The 17,199-nt window shown below is 43.0% G+C and overlaps 1 protein-coding gene across 1 annotated transcript in view; it reads right to left on the bottom strand.

Annotated features, from left to right (window-relative positions):
- dock4 (dedicator of cytokinesis 4) overlaps positions 1 to 17,199 on the bottom strand; it is a 378,537-nt gene that overhangs the window by 232,646 nt on the left and 128,692 nt on the right. The window contains exon 8 of the mRNA XM_041215897.1: positions 10,122 to 10,273. Coding sequence (XP_041071831.1) covers positions 10,122 to 10,273 — 152 coding nt within the window. The remainder of the gene's footprint in view (positions 1 to 10,121; positions 10,274 to 17,199) is intronic.

The raw sequence follows: 17,199 nt of genomic DNA on the forward strand, positions 1-17,199 counted from the left end.
TGTAGAACTCAGAATTTACCTGTTTCTTCAGATTTTATGGACCTGTTAAAACATTGTTGTAAAATGCTTCAATATGTTTGAGAGACATGAGAAGATGCTATTTTAACACAGGTTTTTGTTTATAGTGAAAATGAAGTTTTACTGTGTTAATTCCAGGATGAATGGACCCAGCTGTTCCCATATCACATCTGGCACTGGTGTCTGAACCTCAATGAAATTGTCTGGTCAGAATAAAGTTAAATGCAAAACACTCCAATCCATATTTTGCATAAATGAGGTCCTCTGTGCGACAATTTGCATCAAATGCATTTAATAGATGGAGATCAATTTCTTTTATTCCTCAATGCTTACTAACATTATCCCTTTGTTGCCGGAAACCAGGAAACAGTTCCTGCCTAGGCCACCAGATGGGGTGCTATGCTAAGGCGGGATATTCCATCCAGGGTGATACAAGAGGGCAGCCTTACTGCACAAGTACATCCTTGTCAGATAATCGCGAAGTGACCCTGACAATGTCACATAACCAAGTTCATTTCCTCACTGGCCCACATCCTGGATTAAAAATCTGATTCCATTAAGGTGAATCATCTGGATGAGAAACTTTCTAACATTTCAATTCAAATGTTGCTTTGTAACACCCAGTGCTTAGTGCATCCCTCGGTGTTGGTCAAGGAAGCCTGTTTAAATCCATTAATAACCACTGAATCTTGTACGGTTAAGGAAACCTTTGCAGAAACTATTTACAGCCATGGGTTTTTTTAAAAAAAAAGCTACATAGCAGATTATTTGGCATTTTGTGAAGTAGCTGTTAGCATATTGGACGAGGTGAAATTCTATGATTTATTAGGTAACACAACTGCGTCTCAACAGGCAATTTCCAGCCCCTGCTGAGAGTCCTTGTCTGCAATTTCACAAGGGTAGAATTCTGGCAATCAAGCCTTTCGAACAGGTCACAATCTTCAAGTTACCATTTAAAGGTGTTATTTGAATAGTCTTACATAAAGCTCTAGTGCAGTTTTCTATTTTTAATAACAGCTTTATAAATATTAATTTGCCATCTTGAGCTATGAAATATAGTTTAAACTATTCAGTTAAATTAGCAACATTAAAATGCCTCGAGTTACAATATTTCCAATTTTATTTTTGTCCAACGTTAACCAACAGTAACCTTCACACAATCAATAATGTTGCTGAAAGTAAGACTCTGATCATCTATAGAAAAAATGAACTATTTGAAAATTTCTAAAATAAAAGCAGATAATGGAACCCCAGCAGTTGATTACCAGGGCATCAGAACTGAGCTGGCATGTGAGAATGTGGGGACACCATGTCATGGAACTCTTCTAGTTGATGGAAAACAGAATAATCTCATTAAAATCTTGTGCAATTTGGCTGACTGATGCCTTTTCATAAGAGTTCAATTTAAAATCATTATCCAAATATATTAGGCTAAAGCCATACAGGTGCAGAGTTTTCCAATATCTGCTTGACCCGAGAGAAGAAAGAAACTACTTTTTATTGGAGGACATGAATGGAATTCACTGAGACATGATAACACTATGTAAAAGTGTAGGTTCATCTTTTCCTCGCAGGAGGATTTCAAATTTCAGGCCCAGCTTAGTTGCACTTCGTGGTTCATGTTCTGACATAAGCCAGAAATCCATACTGCAGGTTTCAAAGTCAGTAAATAAAATCTACTTTGGCAATGGAATCCGGTTCAGAAAAATGCCATTGACGAGCAGGTGTCTCTCTCTGCCTGAAACATAAGGCAGAGCTGCCTGCCAAGATCTAGAGACCAGTATGGGATTGGAAACCTACATCTAGGGGTGACATCCTCCTAGAAACAGCCACCATCAACCTGCCTCTGTAAGATTATTCACAGTCAGTATGAGACATGAAGTCCTCCTGTATCCCCCTCGCTTCCTATGCCTATTGAATGCTCATTTATTTTCCATTCCTCTGCAATGAATTGGTGATCTTACATCCAAGGGCTCTTTCACAGATTGGAGCCCTGATCCTTAGTATTTAGCAAGGTAGCTCCAAATGGTTTCTTCTCTTTCCTATGTAGGACAATGGATTATAGCCCAATAATTGGCCTAATTCTATACTATTATGCTGCACTATAATCTGCCTTCTCCAAAGGCAAGTTTGCCTTTCTCCTTGTTAATGAAGGATTAAGAAAAGCAGAACAGAAAAATAAATTAAAAGTCCATTTTAATGAAATAATTTGCTGAGGAAACTTACAAGGGCGGTTTTCAATTTCACAGCTGAAAAAGCAGATTTGTTGTCAAACTGCAGAAACAAAGTAAATCAAGTTACTGCACAACTATACCTCACCAGATTTCCAGTCACTATTACAGAAACAAACCATCAGTGTGTGCGTCATGGTCAGAGCATGAACAGCCATGAAAATGCATATACTTAAACTCTGTAGAACTCAGAAAAACATCAGAGCCAAGTAATTTCAGCGATTATTGGAAAACAATAAAGCTTAATGAGAAAGAGATAAATTACATTGAATATACAACACAAAAGCAGGCCATTCGGCCCCGCCAGACTATGCTGGTGCTTATGCTTTTTTTAAAAATTCATTCACAGGATGTGGGCATCACTGGCAAGGCCAGCATGTATGGCCCATCCCTAACTGCCATCAAGGTGGTGGTGGTGAGCCACCTTCTTGAATCGATGCAGTCCATGTGGTGTGGGTACACCCACAGTGCTGTCAGGAAGAGAGTCCCAGGATTTTGAGCCAGCAACATTGAAGGAACGGCAATATATTTCCAAGTCAGGATGGTGCGTGCTTGGAAGGGAACTTGCAGGTGATCAAATTCCCATGTATCTGCTGCCCCTGTCCTGCTATGTGCAAAGGCTGTGCGCTTGGAAGGTGCTGTTAAAGGACCCTTAATGAGTTGCTGCAGTGCATCTTGTACTTGAGCGCCCTCCCATTTTTCCTCATCTAATTCTACCAGCATATCCCTCTATGCCCTTCTTCCTCAAAAGCTTATCTAGCTTCCTCATAGATCTATCTATTCTTCTCTTGGTCTTTGTATTTTGCTCATGGTACTAGTGCAGAAATTTTTGCAACAGTTCAAAGTTTATTCCAGTCAGGGGAGATAATGGGCAAAATTTTACCCTTAGCGTGCTGGCTCGGTGGGGGCAATCGCGAAGCCGACCACTACCCGTGATCGGCAGCGCTGTGTGATTTTACACGGGCGGGCCAATTAAGGCCTGCCCCAGCATGAGACGCAACCTTTGAATGAGCGAGAAGGGGCAGGCAGGGGCTTAATGTTGGCCAGGTCCAAGGGCGACCCGGCAGCCGATTCAAACATGGCCTCAGTAGGCCCTGGGAGGCTGCCACCAAAGGAAGCAGAAGTAGTGTGCATGGATGCCGCAGTGGGTGGACATGGCAGGTCGGAGGGCAGGTCAGTGGAGTATTCGGCCCTGTGTTTTTCGGACGAGTGCCTTGGTGCCCTCCTGGAGGTGGTGGTAACCAGGAGAAAAACACTTGTCCCCAGGTACAGGAGAAGGGGGCCCCCCCATCTCACCAAAAAGGCCTGGGAGGAGGTGGCACCCAGGGTTAGCAGCCACAACATGCTCAGGTGCACATGGGTCCCGTGCCGGAAACATTTTAGTGATCTGCTGCGATCGGGAAAGCTGAGTACCATGTTGGCATGGGTGTCTTTGCAGAACAGGTAAAAGCTACCCATCCCCCTATGGACTTCAGAGGTGTTATAGTTTGAGTGGAAAATGTCAATGAGGCAGGATCTGGTCAAGGGGGTGAGCCCTGGCTGCTTGGACTGAATGCCTTGTGGCTCCAGAGTCATGAACTTGGTGAGCTCCGCGAGGTGCTCCTCAGGTAGGGTTGGCCAGGCTGCAGTGGCGCTGCAGGTAGAGAGTGGACTGATCAATGCTCCTCTCCTTCCAGGAGAAAACATCCCATAACAATGCAGAGAGGTCACAGACTGGCAGGGTTCAGCCACACCACTAATTCTCAGTAGATATGAACAGGAGGCTCTGGACCTGGAGAAACGGCATGCACCTCGGTCAACCGACAATGGTGAGGTTAGGGTGCCAGAGGGAGGTAAGACTGCAGTGCAGAAATGAGAATGCGGCTTTTTGCAACCATTGCAGTGCAGTTTGATTTGAGCATGGCTGTTCATGCTCTGACCATGACACACACACTGATGGCTTGTTTCTGTAATAGTGACTGGAAATCTGGTGAGGTATATTGATTTGACCCTCGAACCTGGAATGCCCATTGAGAATGGAAAGGCGAGGGCAGCATGATGGAGATTTCTGTCTCATCAGGGTGCCAGGCATGCACACTGACAGTTTAATGACTTAAACCAATGACATGTCCTCCTTCTCCCTTTTAGGCTCACTAGCAGCCCCTTGTTGTGAGGGGCCTTAAGGTCCACCCCTGACCCCTGAGGGCCAGCATGCTGAGCATGCAGCAGCATCACATCCTCTGTGAAGCAGGCACCAGCGCAGATACCAGCACCTTGATGTGCATAAGATCGGCACCTAGTATCTCGGTGCACATTGGTCAGGGCGCTTCACACTTGCTTGAGGTGCAGGTGGAGGCAGACTGTGCCCAGGGCAGGAGGACTGCTGGGGAACAAGACAATGCTCAGTCGATGGCTGATGATCGATCTCTGGAGTTGTCCTTGAGGCAGCAGCTGCTGGATGTTCAGCAGGATGTGGAGGATCTGGTGGAGATACATGAGAGAATGCATGCCATGGTGTCTGTTGTGGAGGAATCCCTGCAGAGCATGATGACTGTGATGACCCTCATGGCCGAGCGCAATGCCTCCTCCATGGAGAGAGCGGTGACTCCAATGGAGAGGTTCCTCCAGGGACTCAATCAGTGGTTCCAAGGATGCCCTCGGACCTGCAGGTCCTCACACCGACAATTACCTCAGCTGCTAAGTGTCATTGTGGGAGATGGATTGGGCACCTAGTATCCAGCTAAGTGGCCCGTCCATCAATGGTGAGCATGGAGGTCCAAAGCAACCTCACGTTGGTGCACGAGCTGCCTGTCTTCTCTGCAGACTCCTCTCAGGGTGCTCTGGATCATGGCAGCAGCTCCTCCGCCCCTCTGCCAGTGACTGTGGCATGTAATGAGGCTGTGGCGATTGGGGAGATGCTAGCCGTGCCACTGGCCACTCCCTCCCAGGCGGGGCCAGTACAAGCTCCACGGACCAGAGATCGCCCACCAAAGTCATCAAGGCCAACAGGACGGCAGAGTGAGCAAGCTGTCTCCAATGCTGGCGCCAGCAAGGGGGGTGCACCAAGATGTAGCACTCACAAGCAAAAACTTAAAGCGCCTTAAGCACAACAAGGCCTGATCATGGGTGGTATTTGTTTCCCCCATTTTTCTGTGTTTTTAATGGTGTGATGTAAAACACCAGTGCATATTAATTTCTGCTATGTTTGTCACTCAGAAGTAAATGAGATTTTTTTTTTTGCAACTAGCCTCTGTATACTTCATTTGCTCTGTCAGTGCAGGGTAAGCCATGATGTTATGATGGACGTGTGACTCCTGAAATTTTGCATTGTGTATGCTGTTGACCAAGGAACTGGTCCTGTAAAGGCATCAAATAAGGAGCCTGCAGCCCTGACATGTGGTGGTGGTTCTTATTTGGCAGGTTAGCTGAAGAAGCTTGTATTGTCCCGGGTATCCCTGCCTCCCTGGAGGTTGCCCAGGTTTGCATATATGCCCTCAGCATTCTCCTGAGCATGCTCGCCTTCGGACTCACAGCTGGACTCATCATCTGTTGCCTGTGCAGTTGCATCAAGATCTTCTTCCTCCACTGAGTCCCACCTTGCCAGTGCCAGATTGTGGAGAGCGCAGCATACAACCACTATCAGTAACACACGCTCTGGGGGGTATTGCATGCACCCCCTGAATGGTCCAGGCAGTGGAAATGCATCTTGAGAAGACTGATGGTTCTCTCTGCCACAGCCCTTGTGGGGGTGTGGCTCCTGTTGTACTGCTGCTCGGCCTCTGTTCTTGGGTGGCGGAGAAGCATCATGAGCCACCTTTTGAGGGGATAGCCCTAGTCACCCAGCAGCCATCCATCCAGTTGGGCTGGAGCACCAAAGAGCCTCGGCACCTGGGAGTGTCTCAAGATATAAGCGTCATGGGAGCTGCCAGGGTACCTTACACAAAATCAGCATCCTATGGTCACACACTATCTACACGTTCATGGAGTGGAATCCCTTCCTGTTGACAAAGGCTCCTGGCTTACCTGCTGGTGCCTTGATGGCCGCATGTGTGCAGTCTATTGCACCCTGGATATGGGGGAATCCAGCAATCGCTATGAAACCTCTGGCTCACTGTATCTGGCTGGCCTCATTCGTACAGTAATGAATGAAAGTCAATACCCACTTGAACAGAGCTTTGACGCAACTGTGAACAGCTGATTGGGAGACTCCACAAAGATCCCCCACTGAACTTTAGAAAGAGCTGGAGGCATAGAAGTGTAGGGCCACCATGACCTTCAGGGCCACTCCAGGGCATGGGGTGTCCATCCACACAGTCAGAGCTGATCTCAGAGCCAATCCTCTGACAGATAGAGATGACTAACTCCCTTAAAGAGGCATTGCACCTCAAGCATATTGAGGTAGCTGCTGTACCGCCTGTAAACACTGGCAGCAGGATAGTGGCGTCTTCTGTGGCCCCTTCTGTCTTCGCCTGCCTGTTGGCCCTGCGCCCCTTGTGCCTGTGCCTCTACTCCCACAGGTCATTCCCCTGGAAGCTGAACAGGGACACCTGGCCTCCTCTCCCTTCCACCGCTCTCTTCCTCAGAGGAGCAGGTGCCTCCAGCGGAAGGCACAATCCCCATTACCAGGGTTATGGAAGGCTGTCTGATATCTGGAAGGGCCCACGCGACCTGTATCCTCTGGGGGCCTGGAAAACAACAATGAGTCCTGAAATGAAGCCTAGAAATGCTCTGAATGCAGCAGTGAAGCAAAATGAAGCTGTCCTGTTCACAGGAGCAAGCAGCAAGTGATATCCAAAACTACTCACTATTCACTTTGTGAAGCCAACTGACCCCTCTTGTCCTGCCATGGATGAGGTTTTGCAAATTGTGGCCTGCCCCTTTTGCCCTTGTGACGGCCTGAAAACCACATGGGCTATGTAAACTCAGTCAATTGATCTCTCCAGGACCTTAATTAGCTACTTAACTAATGGCGGGCACGTCTTCATCATGGGCCCACCTAGCGAAATATCGCTCATCTAACGTCAACGCGCTCTATTTCATGCACACATATGCGTCCACACACAAAGGGTAAAATTCTTTCCAATGTTTAATATGAAGTAATGTCATAATGGTATAGTTCTTTGACATATTAATGATTAAGTAAATGTAACTAAGTCTCACCCACCTACTGAAACAGACCCGCATTTGTCTAACTCTTAGTCAGATTAATTTCATCACTGTCCACTGCGAAAATACAACCACCATGGAGGATGAAATTCCTCCCATAATTCTGCTAACCAACTCACATTTCTGGCACAAATTAGGGAGTGTCCTGGAGTTTGACATGGTTGTGCTGGATTTTTGTCACAATTCACCCGAAATCTCAAAATCAGCAACATGGGATTTTAAGCACAAAGTGTCTTCAGTACAATTCAAGTTTCCTCAAGTTATGAAGTGTCAAAAACCTAAAAAGTTAACTCTGCTTCTTGCTTCACAAATGCTCCCAAACCCGAGTGTTTCTAGCACTCTGTTTCTCTCTTTTTTAATTTAATAAGAAACTGACTACTGTCAGTTTCCGTAGGCTGTTGCACGGGCAAAAGGAGCAGGCTGAAGAACCTACACACTAATTAAAGTGCATGTTTGTGTCGTAAAGCTATTTCCAGTGCCATTATCAAACTGCAGCTAGTTACCATTCTTAAATATATCAAGATTTGTTTTTAAAAAGCTAATCTATTTTGCTACATTCTAAAGAATTTTCTGATTACACTGTTGCATGGCAGATTTTACTTTCAGTGACAAGCAAATAGATTGAGTGGAAACTTTTTTCTTATTTATTCATGTGATTTGGGTGTCGCGGGCTCGGCCAAGCATTGATTGCCCATCCCTAATCGCCCTTGAGAAGGGAGATTATGCTTCAGTTGTATAGGGCATTGGTGACAACCACATCTGGAGTACTGTGTACAGTATTGGTCTCCTTATTTAATGGAAGGATGTAAATGTGTTGGAAGCAGTTCAGAGAAGGTATACAGGACTAATACCGGGAATGGGAGTGTTGCCTTATGTGGAAAGGTTGGACAGGCGAGGTTGGTATCCGCTAGAGTTTAAATGAGTATGAGGCAGCTTAATTGAAACCTGTAAGATCCTGAGGGGTCTTGACAGGGTGGATGTGGAAAGGATGTTTCCCCTTGTGGGAGAACCTCAAATTAGGGGCTACTGTTTAAAATTAAGGGGTCACCCCTTTCACATAGAGATGAAGAAATTTTTTTTCTCTGAGGGTCATGAGCCTTTGGAACTCTCTTCCTCAAAAGGCAGTGGAAGCAGAGTGTTTGAATATTTATAAGGCAGAGCTAGGTGGAATCTTGATCAGCAATGTGGTTGAAAGGTTATCGGGGGTAGGTCAGAACATGGAGTTGAGATTAAAATCAGGTCATCCATGATCTTACTGAATGGTGGAGCAGGCTTGAGGAGACAAGTAGCCTACTCCTGCTCCTAATTCCTATGTTCTAATGCAGATCGGAAAATAGCTTTCTTCTTCCTCTCTTTTAACTTCCCTACTTAAGTTTCCAATTCTCCTCGCAATAAACTACAACAGTCTATTAGTTTTCCTAATTACTTGCTGTATTTGTATTTAGCCTTCAGCAATCTATGCACTAGAACACCCAGAATCCTCTCCATCTCAAAGCTCTGCAATCTCTCACCATGGAGATAATATGCTTCTCTTTTATTTTTGCTGGCAAAATGGATAATTTAACACCATTTTGGGCTGATTGCACCCCAAGTGAAAACTTCCGGTTATACTCAGCACTGATCAACAATAGCAATGGGGGGAAGGTTTGCTATTAGTTATGGTAGGCAAACAAGTGGTATTATCATCCAATCTGAATGCAGATAGTACATAATGAAAGATTACAAAGAATATGGAGGACAGCCCATTCTAGAAAATGCTCTAACCAGAACCACTAATATTTATATAGCACATCCTCAGAATGATTAAAATGCAATACAAACAATGATTTACTTTTGAAGTGCAGCAGCTGCTGTCATGTGGACAAATGTGACAGCCATTTTCCACACAGCAAAGTTTTACAAACAGTAAATGTCATTTGTTTTGGTGATGTCTGAGAGAAGAATGCTGGCTAGGAATCTCTAAGCATTGCCCACTCTCCTTCGAATATTATTGGAAAATCTTTATGTTCATCTGAACAGACAAATTGGGCCTCACAATTTAACTTCTCATCTGCAAGTCAGCACCTCGAGCATTGCGGCACTCACTTAATATTGCATTGATACTTCAGTACAGATAATATGCTGACATCTTCGAGCCACAATCTTCTAAACTGGAACCAAGGCTGTTTCCAACCAAGCAAAGCTGACTCGGAACTTTATTTGAAGGGGTATCAGCATAAAAGGAAGCAACACAACAGCAATGTACAACATAGCTCCAGCAGAACCTTCAAGTGTATTGACCAGAAATTTCTTGCCTACAAAAATGTAATTGCCAACTCCTACCCAATCAGAGGCAGTCTCTACTTAATAAAGGCTACAGGCTAGTGCTTCACAGTTTATTTGGAACTAATTGATAGTGTGACATTTTTTTTAAAAAAAAAGCTGTTTCAGTAGTGATGATTCAATCCAATACCTACATTTTTTGGCTACTTTCTATACCTCACTACACATTTAGGGGAAAGACAAGAAGAGTCTATATTTTTGCAACAACGTATTTTAGGTTTTCGTTGATAGTGTATAAGCATTTAAAAAAGGAACCAGTGCTGGAATATGCTTCAGTTACATTATTTAGTAGCTAAAACTTCAGGTTAACAATGCACAAATCCCACAGCAACCTCAATTCAAACACTGTTGAATTATGTTGAGAGTTAACTGTTTTCAATTTTTAGAAACAAAAATTAAGTTCACCTGACAGGATGATTTTCCCTGCTATCATAAATTGAAAAGAAGACCTCTAGTTCTTCGCCTAGGTTAGCACACATCAGACTTTTCATTTGTAGAAAGAGGTGGTGGCTACTCGTTGGTACTGGGGTATCTTTCTTTCGATGTCTGTGCTCCATCTGTTAGCAATCATAAAAATAAAACCAAAGATTAGAAAACTACAAGTCACAGCTACAGCTGCACAACAAAATGAACTTAGTAACAACAGGTTTGTTCTTCTCCCCACAATCAGTGCACTGAAATTTAACCAGTGCAACATGTTTTTACAACAGATGCACGGGTGTAAATATATGCCTATGGCTTCCCCGCAAGTCAGACCTCCTGGTCACTGTGGTCCTGAGGCGGAGATGTACAGTGAAAGCTACGTGCCCTTCTCGGTGAAAGAAAATTTGTGACGTTAATAGAATTTTTTCCACTCGGGTCAACAACAGGACCAACCACTTAAATTTAAACAGCTTTGTGGCACGCACTATTAATTAGCCAGTTTCTACAACCTTCAGGTCAAATGTCTTTGGAGTTGTAATTTGCTGGCAGTGAGAGCTAGATAGTGGGGCATCTAGAGCCTTAGTGAATAGCAGGGTCAAGCTTGTATCTCCTTAATCGATTAAATTTAAAGATCAAGAAAGAAATAGAGCAACAGCGGAAAAGGACGCTCAGATATAATGGCTGAATTAGGGTCAAATCAAGTGCAGAAAGAACAACAGAGGGAAAGAAAAATTGGATTGAGAAAAAGGAAAAGAAAATGTGATCATTTAACATTAGAGATTTTAATAATCTATAATTAATAGAAGCAATTGGATTGAACAGTTTAAATTGTTCTTGTTCTGCACCAGAGCAGTTGATTGGCACGGCATTAACAACTATCACCGTCATTAAAAAGATACTGATGCTGTTAAATTCCAGTCTTTACATTGTGGTGAGTTTTATGGACAACTATTGTGAAAGTTCAGCAAATTCACAAACATAATGGGCAAAAGGTCATTTATGCAAAGCAAACATTGGCACTATGTAAATCAACTTGTAAATGGTAGAGATTCACAGCTTCAGCCTTATCTTTTAATTCCCTGAACTTGCTGGCACATTAATAGTCATGCCAGGGATCTGTGCTGGGGCATCAACTCATTACAATTTATATAAATGATCTGGGTGAAGGGACCAAAGGTAAGGTTGCTAAATTTGCTGATGACACAAAGATAGGTTGGAAATTAAATTGTAGTTGTAGTCTCTATGTCTTCTTCACAAAAGGATATATAGATAGATTAGGTGAGTGGGCAAAGATCTGGCAAATGGAGTATAATGTGGGAAAACGTGAGGTTGTGCATTTTGGAAGGCCAAAAGAAAGCATATTATCTAAATGGCGAGAGATTGCAGAGGGAGCTGGGTGTCCGAGCACATGAATCGCAAAAGGTTAATATGCAAGTACACCAAGTAATTAGGAAAGCTAACAGAAATTTATTGTTTATTTCAAGGGGAATTGAATACAAGAGTAAGGAGGTGATGCTTCAGTTATACAGGGCATTGGTGAGACCACATCTGGAGTAGTGTACAGTATTGGTTACCTTATTTTAGGAAGGATGTAAATGTGTTGGAAGCATTCAGAGAAGGTTCATTGGACTATTATCCAGAATGGGCAGGTCATGTTATGAGGAAAGTTTGGACAGATTAGGCTCTTATCTGCTAGAGTTTGGAAGAAAAAGAAGCAACTTAATTGGAATTTTAAATCCTGAAGTGATTTGGCAGGGTGGATGTGGAAAGGACATTTCCTCTTGTGGAAGAATCTAGAACCAGGGAGTTATTGTTTAAAAATAAAGGGTTGCTCATTTCAGACAGATGAGGAAAAAATTTCTGAGGCTTGAGAAACTTTGGAATTCTCTTCCTCAAAAGGTGGTTGAGGCAGAGCGTTTGAATATATTTAAGGCAGAGATAGATAAATTCTTGATAAACAAGGGGGTGAAAGGTTATCGGGGGTAGGCAGGAATGCGGAGCTGCATGAGTGCAGCTCAGCCATTTGGAATATGCATCTTGTGGGATGTGGGAAGTTGTGCAGGCACAAAGTGCCCTCAATGACTACATCTGCAGGTAAGTGTTACTGGTTGCAGAAACTTGAGCTCAAAGTTGTGGAGCATGAGCGGTGGCTTGAGTCACTGTGGTGCATCCGCAAGACTGAGCATTACGTGGATAGCATGTTTACAGAGATGGTCACACCACAGCTAAGTAGTGCACAGGCAGAGGGGGAATGGGTGAGCGCCACAGTATGCAAGAGAAACAGGCAGGTCGTGCAGGAATCCCTGAGGCTCTCTCACTTTCTTGCTGCTTTTCCATTTTAGATACTAGTGAGCAAGATGGTTCCTCAGAGGACTGTAGAAAGAGCCAAGTCCGTGGCACCACAGATGGCTCAGCTGCACCAGGGGCTGGAAGGAAGAGTGGAACTGCTGTAGTAGTAGGGGTTCCATAGGTTGAGGAGCAGACAGATGGCTGGTGGATGGAGTGGCAATGTTGGTTTACGATAGCATGACAGTACTGGAGAGAGAGGATGTTCCAGAAGGGTCTATCTGGCTTGAGGTAAGGAATGGGAAAGATGCAATAATATTGATCGGTGCAATAGACCACCAACTAGTGGAAGGGATGTGGAGAAACAAATTTGCAAAGAAATTACAGAGAAGTGCAAGAGTTATACAGTAATTATAATGGGGGGCTTCAATTATCCAAATATAGACTGGGATAGGAATAGTACAAAAGGTCAAGAGGGGCAAGAGTTCCTGGAATGTGTTCCAAGATAATTTTCTGCAGCAGTGTGTTCCCAGTCCAACAAGAGGACATGCACTTTTTTTGGACCTGGTTATGGGAAATGAGTTGGCCCAAGTGGATCAACTATCGGTGGGAGAACCTCTTGGGGACAGCGATCATTGTATCATAAGGTTTAGGTTAATCATGGAAAAGGACAGAGAACAATCCAGAGCAGGGATAATTAATTGGGGGAAGCCAACTTCAATGGGATGAGAATGCATGGGAGTTGAGTGAGTTGGAATCAAATGTTGGCAGAAATGACAGTGGCTGAACAATGGGCCACCTTCAAAGAAAAAGTACTGCAGGCAATGTCAAGGTGTGTTCCCTTGAAGGGGAAAGGTAGGACAAATAAATGCAGAACACCCTGGATGACAAGAGATATAGAGGTGAAGATGCAAAGGAAGAAGTGCGTGCATCTCAGATGTCAGGTAGAAAATACAATGGAGAATCAGGCTGAATATAGGAGGACCAAAGGGGAAGTGAAGAAACTAATACGAAAAGCAAGGAGAGAGCATGAAAAGAGGCAACAAACATAAAATGGAATCCCAAGGTCTTCTATAAGCATGTGAATAATAAAAGGGTGGTCAAAGAAAGAGGGGGGCTGATTAGTGACGAGAAAAGAAACTTGCATGTGGAGGCTGCAGAAATAGCAGAGGTGTTGAACAAGTACTTTGTATCTGTCTTTACAAAGGAAGAACTTGCTACCCAGGCCGAAGTGAGAGAGGAGGTAACTGGTGTACAAGAAGAAATTACAACTAGAGAGGAAGGTGGTGTTCGAAAGGCTATCTTTACTTAAAATAGATAAGGTTCCAGGACCAGATGAGATGTATCCAAGGGTATTGAGGGATGTGTGTATGGAAATTGCAGAGACACAAATGATGATCTTCCAGTCTTCCTTAGACACAGGAGTAGTGCCAGAGGACTAGAGAACTGAGAATGTTTCACCCTTGTTCAAAAAGGGATGCAAGGATAAAGCCAGCAAGACCAGTCAGTCTGACCTCAATGGTAGGGAAACTTCTAGAAACTATAATATGGGATAAAATCAATAATCACTTAGACAAGTGCAGGATAATTAAGGAAAGCCAGCATGAATTCATTAAGGGAAAATCATGTTTAATTAGCTTAGAGTTTTGTTGAGGACATAAAAGGTTGATAAAGGAAACGCTGTTGATGTGGTGCTTATGGATTTTCAAAAGGCATTTGATGCACTGCCACACAACAGACTTGTGAGCAAAATTCTAGGTCATGAAATAAAAGGGAAAGTAGACACTTGGCTAAGAAATAGGCTGAGTGATAGGAAACAGAGTAGTGATAAATGATTTTTTTTCAGATTGGAGGAAGGTTTGTAGTGCAGTTCCTGAGCGGTCAGTGTTGGGACCATTGCTCTTCCTGATAAATATTCTTGATACAGGTATTCAAGACCCTGAGGGGTCTTGGGTAGGGTAACTAGTAAGAAACTATCCCCACTCAAGAGAACATCAAGAACTAGAGGGCACAGATTAAAAATAATTGACAGAAGGAGTAAATATGATGCGAGGAAACGTTTTTCACCCAGAGAGAGGTTGGAATCTAGAGCAAATTTCCTGAAAAGGGTGGAGGAGGCAGGTTCACTGGAGGTATTCAAAAGGGAATTGGATTGCTACCTGAAAAGAAAGAATATGCAAGGTTATGGGGATAAGGCAGGGGAATGGGACGAGGTGGAATGCTCTTTCAGAGAGCCAGTGCAGACTGGATAGACTGAACGACCTCCTTCTGCACTGTAAAGACACTGTGACGGATGAGACTCGAGAGTCTGAATGGCCATCTCCTACTTCTAATTCATATGTCTGTTCGTGCATAGTAAAAGCTATTATTTTTCTAGCACCAAGGCCCAATATAAAGATCTGGAATTTGCTGAAAACTTGCACTCTGACATATGCCATAATTTGACCACAGCAGTTCCACTAAATTATGGCTTCAATAACGTTTTAAACTTCTGCACTACTTCACTGTTGCCCCAGTTCCTCTTGCTGAAAAGATTAAAAGGTAATTATAATACCTTGGTCCCATTAAAATCAGTGGCATTCTTCAATTTTCTGCAATTAAGCCAGTCTTCATGTCGCTCTCACTCAAACTGAAAACAATGATGCTGGTGACCTGGCAGCAGTGTCATTTGCATTCATTCTTGATGGTTACAGCAGGGAGCGGGGAGTTCTTTCTGCTTGTCATGCCTCATTATCCACACTTTGTGCACTCAAGATCGACCCAAAGAGAATCCAAGCCCCATTATCAAAAATGAAATCATGGTTATCAACTTCATTTGGCATGATAACCATTCCTATTTTAAGGAGCATTAGGGTACTGGACTATTTCCTTTTATCATTTCAGTATTATCACCAGAACAAAATTGCACTATTACATTATCTCCTATGGATACACTAAATTCTATTGACTCCCATCTTGATATTCTTATGAAATTCACGGTCAGTGTGAGCTTGAATCAGATCGCAGAATATCAATATATTTATGACCTTTGCATTTCTATATGTAGATGAAAGTAAAAAGGTATCATATTGTATCTAAACGCATGTAGCGTTCAAAACAAAACAGAGGAACTGATAGCACAAATAGAAACAAGTACGTATGATCTGATAGCCATTAGAGAGAAATGGCTACAGGGTGACATGGATTGGAACCTGAAGATTGAAGGGTAAATGACATTTAGGAAGGACAAGAAGTTAGGGAAAAGTGGAATGGTGGCTCTGTTAATTAATGATGGTATTAGCACATTAGAGATGGATGGCCGAAGTTCAGGAAACAAGGATGTAGAAGCGGTTTGGATTCAGATGAGGAAGGATGAAGGTAAGAAATCACTTGTGAAAGTGGTGTACAGGCCCCCAGTTGTAACTGCACAGCAGGACAGAGTGTAAAAGAAGAGGTAATGAGAGCTTGCCAGAAAGGTACAGCAATAACAAGGGGGATTTTAATCTACATAGAAATTGGAAAAATCAGATGGGCAAAGGTAGGGTAGATGAAGAGTTCATAGAACAGCACATTCTGGAACCAACCAGAAAGTAGTCTACACTAGACCTGGTATTGAGTAACGAGATAGGATGAATTGATAACCTCCAAGTGAAGGCACCCCTAGGTTGCAGCAATCATAACATGATTCATTTTTACATTCATTTTGAGGAGGAAATGAGTGTGCCAAGGCTAGTATTTTAAACTTAAATAAGAGCAATTATGAGGGCATGAAAGCAGAGCTAACTCAATTGAACTGGCAAATGAGGTTAAGGGATACACCAATCAGTGTTTGTTCAGTGCCAGAAATTTAAAGAGATATTTCAGAACACACAGAATATATACATTCCAATGAGAAAGAAAAATTCCAAGGGGAGGGCCCACTATCCGTGGTTAAGTAAAAAAGTTAAAGACACTGTCAAACTTAAAGAAAAAGCATATAATCATGCAAAGACTGGTGGCAGGACAGATGATTGGAAAGGATATAAAGAACAGCAAAGAATAACAAAAAGATTAATAAGGATGGAAAAATTAGCCTATGAGAGAAAGCTAGCTAGTAATATAAAGAAAAGTAGTAAGAGTTTCTATAGATATTTAAATAGGAAAAGAGTTAGCAAAGTGAGTGTTTGTCCTTTGAGTGCGTGTCTGGGGAATTGATAAAGGAAAGTAGGGAGCTGGCGGATGAATTAAACAGATATTTTGCTTCACTATAGAGGACACAAGTAACATCATAGAAATAGCTGTAAATTAGGAAATGGAATGGAGGGAAGAATTCAGGAAAATCATCAGGGACGTGGTAGTGAACAAATTGTTGCAGCTGCGGGCTAACAAACCCCCAGGTCCAGATGGCCTTCACCCTAAGTTCTTGAAAGAAGTGACTAGTGAGATAGCTGATGCAATGGTTTTAATTTTCCAAAATTTCCTAGATTCGGGGAAGGTTCCATTAGATTGGAAAATAGCAAATATTACTCCTTTATTCAAAAGGGAGGGGGGGGGAGACAAAAAGCAGGGAATTCTTGGCCAGTTAGCCTAACAACTGTCATAGGGAAAATGTTAAAAGCTATTAGTAAAGATGTTATAGCAGTGACTTGAATTTTGTTAAGTGCCATCAGGCAGAGTCAGCATAGTTTTGTAAAAAGAAAATCATATTTAACCAATTTATTGGAGTTCTTTGAAGTAGTCACATGTGCTGTGGATAAAAGGGAACTGGAGGATGTACTGGTGGATGGCATATCCGTTAACCTCATTTACCAGCTCA

The sequence above is a fragment of the Carcharodon carcharias genome, chromosome 21, assembly GCF_017639515.1.
Source record: "Carcharodon carcharias isolate sCarCar2 chromosome 21, sCarCar2.pri, whole genome shotgun sequence".
In the NCBI taxonomy this organism is placed as follows: Eukaryota; Metazoa; Chordata; class Chondrichthyes; order Lamniformes; family Lamnidae; genus Carcharodon; species Carcharodon carcharias.